The sequence below is a fragment of the Gossypium raimondii genome, chromosome 9 (genome assembly GCF_025698545.1).
Source record: "Gossypium raimondii isolate GPD5lz chromosome 9, ASM2569854v1, whole genome shotgun sequence".
Lineage (NCBI taxonomy): Eukaryota > Viridiplantae > Streptophyta > Magnoliopsida > Malvales > Malvaceae > Gossypium > Gossypium raimondii.
In genome coordinates this window covers 10801613-10811482 of record NC_068573.1, presented here as the reverse complement: position 1 = coordinate 10811482, position 9870 = coordinate 10801613, and the positions used below count along the sequence as shown (strand labels likewise).

Genomic DNA, 9870 nt, shown 5'->3' with positions numbered 1-9870 from the left:
ACAATTTCTCTAAACTTTCAAGTTGTAAATATGACAAATATCTCTATAAATTTTCTAAAATAATTTTTTCAGAGAATTATTTCAGAATCTCTACAACTTTCTCTTGAATTCAAGTATGTGAAAAATAATGACCTAAGACTCTCTTTATATAGAGAGAGTTTAGAGAATTCAACTATGATTAAACTTAATTACTTTAATATTAAATTAATATAATACTGATAAAGATAAATATTAGATTAAATTTAATATTAAGATAATCACTTTAATATTAAATATAATACTATTAAGATAAGTATTAAATTAAATTAAATATTAAATATATTAAAATAATATTATTTTGGAATAGTTAATATGAAATCAAATTATCCGGTAGAGTCCTAGTAGGAGTGTGATTCCTTCACTGCTCGACCGTCGAAGGACCAGCCATCGGCCATCAGAATGCCGCCATCACCGCCATCGGCATCGTCGTGTCTAGTGGTGCCATCGCAGGTGCGACACCCTCACGACAACCCTAGCCAGTTTGACTATTGCCGGTTCGATCCAAGTCAGTGACGGCCCGTCCGGTTCGGTAGTGCCACCGGTTGGACCATCGGCTCGGTTTCACATATCAGACTCGATTTAACCAGTTTTTGGGTGTCAGTTCTAGGTTCTCAGGCCCAATTTTCGATCTCAGGTCCAATTTTAAAGTTCAATTTATCCATTGGGCCAATTGTCTAACTTGAAAATTAATGTCCAAAAGAATATCATATTAATTTTAATTAATTTAATTTTGTTTGATCAAAATTAAATTTCCCAAAAATTACTAAGATTTTCCAAAATTAATTTTTTAAGAAAATTCTTTAATTAAATTCTCTAGTTGAACAATTCTTACGACTGCCTAATTTAATTCCACATCGAATAAATAGACTCAATTAAATTATTTTCAAAGTCGTAGAATTTCCTTTTAATTCAAATGCAGTCCGATCGAGTTTTTTGTAAGCTAGCGGAGGGACCAATCGAACATATACAATTAGGCTCTAGTAATTGCAATTATATCCAGAAGCATTGTTCTGATAATTCACAATTTACTTAATCATGGAGTTGGTCCACAAAAGGCACCATGATTGAAAACTCTTTATTTTATACTCTTTCGAAAGCAATTCATCCAGTTGCTTTGTCCAATGACCTTGTTATGTGTGTGTTACATTCATATGATATCATTGATTCTTTTGAATTAAATTTGTTCACTTAATGTAAACATATTTTATCTCATTGTCACCATTGTGTCTTTTTAATGATTAATATGACCACTGTCAACAAATGATTGTGATAAATTGCTTGTTTGAGGACAAATAACCCGTGTTCATGTTCCATATTTATCAATCCACACAAAGTCAATGAGAGAATATAGTTAACTCTTTAATCGAGCTATGAATTCCATTGTTGCTAGTAAAGACATGTCATACACAAGTCATGTACCCAACAAACCTGCTTTGGGCTCAATCATCTTTAGAGCATAACCCTCCACTTATATCAAAGCACATGAATTACATACGCATGGTTAGTGACTAACTTAGGATTTAGGTAATTCACACCATGAACGTCACAGGTGAATTAATTCACAAACGGACTTAGATTAATTCATCTTGGGTCTAGTCCAATGTATCGTTTTTCCAATGAATACATTTATGTCTCTACCCATAGATTCAACTGCTTCGGTAGCCAATACTAGCTATCTCCCCAATTGAAATTGTAGACGACATAATAATCATTCTAAGTATTTGAATCAAGTGCTCACTTTGATTCTTTTACAAGATTACGAACTTGTTTAGATTATCTTCTGAAGTAAGTTGTCTTCATCGCAATGTAAATGTTCTTGCAGTGTCACTTATCATCAATTTGAACTTTGACAATCAATGAGCTAATATTTGCTTGTCAAAATTTCGCTATGCATGCAAAACATGAAAGACAAAAAAAAAAAAGTGAAAAGTGAAATTAACTTTATTTATTTATTCATCGTTCAAATACATTATCATTTATTATACTGGTTGAAATATGCTCTCTACTTTTCATACATTTGAAAGTTAATCCTCCTATTATATTATATTATGTTATATCATATCATATAGTATATACTATATTAATAGTTTATGTATATTTATCAATGATTAAACATGATAATATCATGTAATACTATATTTTTTATTATAATTTATAAATATAATATAATAATAGTGATATATAATAGTAGTACATTAATATTAATTATTATATATTATTATTTATTAATATACTAGTTGAAATATGCTCTAAATCTCTATACTTTTCATACATTTAAAAGTTAGCCCTCTTACTATATTATATAATGCTATATTATATAATATGTTAATAGTTTATATACATGCATAAATGACTAAACATTATAATATCATGTAATATTATATCTTTTATTATAATCTATATCATAATAATAGTTATATATAATAGTAGTACATTATATATTAATTATTATATATTACTATTTATTATTATATTGATTGAAACATGCTCTAAGTCTCTATACTTTTGCTACATTTAAAAGTTAGCTCACCTATTATGTTACATAATGTTGTATCATATCATATCATATCATACATTAATAGTTTATATATATATCGTCGTGATTAAACATTATAATGTCATGTAATACCATATCTTTTATTATAATTTATATTATTATAATAGTTATATATGTATTAATATTTTTAATAAAAGTTATATATTATAATATTATTTTATGTATTAGTAATATACTAATTTAGTATATCAGTTTAAGGGCAAGTTAAGTAATCGATTTCGATTTCAGTAATAGTTATATATATTATATTATTATATTATCATTAAACTTTATTTTTATATATCTACTATACATATATAACTATAGTATTAAAATATTTTTAAAAATTATTTAACTTTATAATTTAACATGGAAAATTATTATTAATTATTTTTCCTATTAATAAAATTTTAATATAAATATGCAAAACTTATATATACATTTTCAAAAAATAAAGAGTTATCATTTATTTATATTTTAAGTAATATCATAAAATATATTAATTATTAATGTCTAATATGACAATTTAATTATAAAATCGGATTTTTTTGAACTGAGTTGTACTTATCTCGAGCTTAGACTAGATCAGTCTTAAGCTTAAATTTTATTGGGCTCAAGTCAACACGGATAAATTTTTGGGCTCGGGCCTATTTCACCAGCTTTAAATATATATTGTGATAAATCATAATCGTGAAACAAGATTGAGAATAAGGAATTAGTAAAGAGGAACAGACAAGAATGAAAAGTACAAATTAGAACTTGTTAAAAGAGAAAAAAAGCAAAGACGAACGGTTAATCAAAACTGGTGCCAATCATCACCAAAGAGAATAAAGAATGAGATTATAGAGACCAGGATGCATCGATGGAGGGAGGGGGGATAGAAGAGAGACGATGGTTGCCTTAAGTCGCAGAGAGATTAACCAGAAACCAGCGGGAAAGATTTCGAAGAAGGTGGGGGAGATGGAGTGTAGACGGAGGAGAAAGGAAAGAACAAGATTGAACAAGAAGGGCTAAATGATTGCCGTTAATGTAAAGAAAGGTTAAGTTTAGGGTTTTTCTGAAGACTCTCAATAGCTCACCTACCATCCAAGTGAATAAATGAAAATAATATAAAAAAGCTTAAACAATATTTTTTTTTTCAAAAAAATGAAAATAAATTTATTAATTAAAATTTGGTTGTCTGTATTAAAAGTTTTTTCAGATTGAATTAATGTGTAATTGATACATATAAATAAATTGATAATATTAACAATATTCTATATCCTCTTTCTACTCATTCTTTCGCCTTTCAAGCAATTTAAATTTTTGCACTCAAGCTAAGCAAAAGAAGGTCATTGGCTTGCAAAAGCAGTGAATTATGGAGAAGGCAATAATCAAGACTTAGTGCATCATCCACCTATGATAATTTTATTTTGAATATAAAGGTTTTATTTTATTTCCTTATTTGTAACACTTTTATCATAATCTGTATAATTATAATGAAGTAAGTTGGAATATATAAATATATTAAATTACACCCACAATGTTAATTTATTAATTTCAAATTTAATCTCTAAATAATAGACTTACCTTGATCTTATAAAAATATAAAATTGTGGTAGAGGCAATTTTTATTATTAGCTCTAAAATTAAATTTCAAACTTTGATCTGGTAATAATATATATAACTGGGAAAGTAAAAACCCAAAAAAAAAAAAAAAAAAGAGAAAATTTGAATGATCCGACGAACAACGAGGTAAAAACAAAACAAAAAAATGCGGCCGTACAAAAAAACCGGATGCTGCCACCTAAAACATTTTCAGAGCAGGCCGGCAACGGTTTAGCGCACGTTAGCCTTATTTTGATTCCTTCCCGAAGGAACACGTCACTCTGGATTCAATTTTTATTCACCAGCGCACGTTAGCATCGGCCCTTTCACTTTATGTCTCTAGTCTCCATCAATTTCAAACGGCTAAACGTGACTCACTTTATCCCTACGGTCCCATTCCGAATTCCAAACAAAGTCCCCCAACTTTATAAAATTTAAACTTACGCCCCTATTAAAAACCCACCATTTCTAAATTTCAATGTTTAATCCTTTCTTTTATTTTCTAAAGAAAATTTCCCCAGAGAGAGAGAGAGATGACAATGGATAGAGAAAAGGAGAGAGAGATAGAGCTCGAAAGCGCAATGTATACGAATTGCTTGCTTTTAGGTTTGGATCCATCCATAATCGGACTCGGAGCCTCCAACGGAACCCCTCGGGTCGGACTTTTCCGTCATTCGAACCCTAAATTAGGGGAACAGCTTCTTTACTTCATCCTCTCTTCTCTTCGTGGCCCCGCTCAATCCGCTAGAGTAATGATCCTATTCCTTTTTTTCCCGTTCGGTTTAGTTTTGATCTGGTCCGTATTGGTTTTGAGTTTGGTTTTTTGCTCTCGGATCTTTCAGGATTTCGATAGAGTTTGGCCGATTTTTGACTCAGCGCAATCTCGTGATTTTCGAAAGGTTGATTTTTCGAGTTTTCTTCTTTTCTTTTTTGAATTTTGATTTTTACTGTTTTGTTGAAATTTTATTTATTTGTTGTTAATTTAGGTTGTGCAAGGGATAATTACTGAGCTGGAAGCACAAGGAGCTCTACCGAGGAGTAATTCGAGGGTTTCTTCGCTTGCTACTTGCTGTGGACCGAGGTTAGTAGTTAATTTCTCTTTGATTTCCCAAGAAAATTCAAAATCCAGCAAAATGGAAAAAAAGTATATGGTTAGCTTGCCTCTTTTACTTAGTTCTAATTGCATTTGGTTCATCAGAGTGGATCGTTTACTATTGGCATTGAATATCAGTGCAAGATTCAAAAAGCCTGAATTGTTTTATTTACGAGTAGGTTTTCTTCATTAACGAAATTTGTTAATTCATTATCACATTAGGCTTTCTTATGTTTTTTGTTGTAGATTTGTTGAGCTTTTGTGGCAACTTTCATTGCATGCATTGAGAGAGTCTCATAGAAGGAATTTTGCGGCAGATGTTGCTTCTAACCCATTGCCTGCACCATTGACTGATGTTGCATTTTCACATGCGGCCACACTGCTTCCTGTAACAAAGGTAATGCATCTCTATAAACTTTTCGTTTGAAGTACATTTGAAGTTCCTTATATTAGGTCTGTGCTTTTGTTTTTTTGGTTTTCTATGTTACTTTTCCTATATCGTCATAGTTCACTTCTTGTATGGTAACAGCACTTATCATCAATCATCATTCAATACACCGAACATTTACTTTTCAAAGTGCTTTTCTTTATTAGATCTTCCATATCTATGAAGTAACATGCTTGTTTTTTAACAGGCTAGAATAGCACTTGAAAGGAGGAGATTTTTGAAAAATGCTGAAACAGCAGTGCAGAGACAGGCTATGTGGTCTAATTTGGCTCATGAAATGACTGCAGAATTTCGTGGCCTTTGCGCTGAGGAGGTAAGTAGATAATGGTTAATTACTTATTTGCATGATTTTTGAGTTTTTATGTTGAAATATCAATATAATCCCCCTTGCTATTAAGGGATGGCTTTGATTTAATATCTTTAACTTGGAAAACCTGGATCTTAGGCTTATTTGCAGCAAGAACTGGAAAAATTACATGACTTAAGGAACAAAGTGAAGTTGGAAGGAGAGCAGTGGGATGATCTCGTCTCTACTTCCAGTCAGAATTCTCATTTGGTTTCGAAGGCTACTCGCTTATGGGAGTCTATATTATCTCGTAAAAGTAAGTGCCCATGAATAAGCCACGATCATCTATTTCTTCATTAACTTGTTTGATTTTCATAACCTTGATTTATCGACCTATATGTCTAGGTCAGCATGAAGTTCTTGCTTCAGGACCTATCGAGGATTTGATAGCTCATCGGGAGCATAGGTAATTTGCCCCTGCATGTCAATCTGAATAGTGCATATAGCACACTTTTTCTCCCCTTTTCATGTATATCACTTTCCAGGTATCGCATATCTGGGTCTGCTTTGCTTTCAGCTATGGATCAGAGTTCTCAAGTTCCTCCTACAGATGTCTTATCCGTTCAGTCGGGTGATTTAGATGGCAAAGAACAGAATGATGGATTTCACACACAATTCAATGAAGAGACACATTCTCGGGTAGATGATAGAAGTGGGAGAATCCACCAGACTGTTGATGTAGCAGAAGTTATCAGACGTTGGACGCATGCATTACAGCGCATTCATAAACAGTCACTACAGCTGGTATGCTATTTTATTTTGTTTCTGTTCGGTCAGCTGTCTTAATTTGTATTAATACTTGGCCACCAGAACTTTACTGAATTTCTGAATACCATAATGGTATATAGCACATAATTATTAATTTGATATTTTTCCAATTTATGGTATTAATGATACATCATATTTTTCAACATTAATTTTGAAGTTGTGGAAATGAAATTTCCGCTGGGTGTTCTACTTCGAATGAACAAGACCTCTATGTGATAAACAAAGTCCTTCAATTAAAGTTTTCCATCTTTTTGAGATGTGAATAAGAGATCTGTTATGGTATATCAGAAATGAGCAATTTTCAGTATGCGCTTTCTAAAGTATTGAAAAATAATTTAGAAATTCAAAATTATGATTAACTTTTTTATGGAATTATGGATTTCATGTTGCTAATTATCAGTGTTGAAGTAAGATGCTAGTATGCAATAATGGTATTGCTATTGCTTTGCAGGCAAAAGCTAATGATGGAGAAGGTCCTGATATTTTACGAAGTGCACATGATGGTGGCACTAGTGGACATGCTGAGTCATTAGCTGCAACTCTTGCTGAGCATCAGCAACACCTAGCTAGCTTTCAGGTGATATATCCATTGCACGTTAAGTAGTTCTTGATGATGTAGAACCCCAAAATTTGGTAATGTAGTTAGTATATATATGAAAGTTTTAGCTTAAATTATTTGGAGATTGAAAACTGACCAAATCTATTCTATTATTAGAACTTCTGATTGAGTTGGTTTTACAAGTCAAGAGACAAATCAGTTGTTGAAATGAAATAGTTAAATATTACAGCAAAATAAAAATAAAAATATGCTGGCAGGGATATTTATATATGTATTTTTGTTTTACTTCTCTTTCTTTTTTTTTCACCCACGGTGGGTGTGTAGAATCTAGTGGGAATATATTAGTTTGCTTTGCTTCATACAAGCATGTTTTGTGGGTATACCTCTTCTAAATAATAAATTGCTTCTATGGTTTCTAAGTTCTCTCTAAAGGGTCTTTTTGGCATATCTTTGTCGACTCTAGATACTGATCTTTTCCAGATGACATGTACAAATTTCTAATACAATTCAAATGCAGGTGCTTATTAACCAACTAAAGGAAGTTGCTCCAGCAATCCAGAAGTCGATATCAGACTGTACAGAGAAAGTAAATAGCATTTCCTCCAACTTACCTACAATGGCCAAACATCGTGGTCAAGCCTCTTCACCTATTCAAGCTCAGAGCAGTGGAAGGACCTTGGTAAATAATGTTCCATCAATTTTTCATGTTATGCAAGCATTTGAAATTATTTGAAATTTTGGATACTTGTGCTTCTAGAGCTTGTGACTCATTTTTACGATATTTTTATTGATCATGCAGGAGAGTAGCTCTGATGATGTTGGTGACATTACTTCAAAAATGTCTACTGTTCAGCTTGAGAAGATTTCAGCTAGTCCTCCTGCTTTAAAGCTTCCACAATTGTTTAGTTTAACCCCGAATTCATCTGGAAAAGGTGGAGCCATGCAAAAGCGAGCTCCCCTAACCCCAAATTCAGCTGGAAAAGGTGGAAACAGGCAGAAGCAACATACATTTGCTCCTCAGACCAATCAAATTGATACTTTTTCTGAAAGGAATTCAGTGGAACAGCCATCTGTAAACAATCATGTAGATTACCCACCCCAAGGTTTGCTTCTTTTATGCTCCACTTGTCCATGTTATTGATTTAATGCGTTTTCTTTTGTTAGTTGAAAGAGAATTGGTAATTTAACTCGTTTAATGTTGCAGATAGTGACAATTCTTATATTCAGAATTTAAAAAGATCTGTTAGGCAAGCTGCATTGTCAACGCCATCCTGCAATTTAGAGTCATCACGGGACAGTCAATCTAATGAAAGTTCTGAACACTTCTTTGTACCTGTTTCGACAACTAATTTTTCTCGTGGGGGACCGGAAAATAAAGTGAGCTTAATAAAGACTAAGAGATTATTTTCAACTCAAACTGACAACTCCTTGCTCGATAGCCATGCCAGTAATGGTCGAATTGGGAGTCATAACTATGATGACTTACCGCAAACATTGAACAATCTAGATTCTCTTAATGATTACGATCAAGTAAATGGATTTCTCTCTGCCGCTGCTTCAAGTTCTGCAACTTCTGATGGACAATCATTTTTTGACATGGATGATGCTCAAGATCAGGTCTTCTCTCCTCCTTTGCTGATGGACATGTCCTTGTTAGCCGATACTTACGAGGATTTGCTCGGTATGTTGTTTTTATTGCAAACTAATACTATTATATAGCTTCCATGTAGGCGCTGTACTATAAGCGTATAATAATCTAATGCCGCCATGGTTCCACTTTTTTAGCGGAGTTTTGTTCGTTTTCTACCTCCTCATGAGGTCGTATTTGATTTGGAGGTTTGTCTTGTGCAGCTCCACTTTCAGAAACAGAAGCTGCCTTGATGGAGCATTGAAACCAGGGATTGGACAATTCCATTCGGATATGGTTTTGGTTTTGGGTCCTTGGTCTGGATGTCCAGCACTCACCCATTGCTTTGTTGTTCAACACGATGCTTGTATGTACTTTTGAGAGACAGATCCACGATGAAGCCTTGATTATTGCGATTATTTTGTAACCAACTGAAGTTTAAAGAAAATTTATATAATTTTGCCCACAATGCAAGCATGTTCCTTTATCTTACTTTTAAATTAGTAAAGCTTGATTACTGTTCTTAGGTCAGCGTATTATGTTGAAGAACCTTTTGGTACTGACAGGTACTTTGGTAAGATGGCTCTTTGAAGTTTCTCGATTTAGATTATTTAGCTTATCCTTTAACATCATGATATGTTTTAAAAGCGAAATTCATTAGATATTGCTGTCAGTTTTTGTATGCAGAAAGTTATAGATGACGTTCATTGCTTTGCTTGCAAAGGAGTTTTGTTGACTTTGTAAGTTTTAGATTAATGTGGTGTTGTGCATTTCATGGCCTGCAATTACTTCTTTCGAGGAATTAATCACTGTTTTAGGCGGTGAACACCTTAATTTCTACCAAAAAATGTGATACATACCTTTCCA

General features: G+C 32.6%; 1 protein-coding gene across 1 annotated transcript; it reads left to right on the top strand.

Annotated features, from left to right (window-relative positions):
• The first annotated feature begins 4649 nt into the window (after window positions 1–4649).
• LOC105798411 (hypothetical protein) lies at window positions 4650–9472 on the top strand. Its single transcript, XM_012628463.2, has 13 exons — window positions 4650–4911; window positions 5005–5061; window positions 5149–5243; window positions 5502–5652; window positions 5891–6016; window positions 6149–6305; window positions 6395–6455; window positions 6535–6793; window positions 7269–7394; window positions 7894–8055; window positions 8176–8479; window positions 8581–9057; window positions 9228–9472. The coding sequence occupies exons 1-13, from the start codon at window positions 4696–4698 to the stop codon at window positions 9266–9268; spliced, it is 2232 nt and encodes a 743-aa protein (XP_012483917.1). The 5' UTR covers window positions 4650–4695; the 3' UTR covers window positions 9269–9472.
• Window positions 9473–9870: the final 398 nt, after the last annotated feature.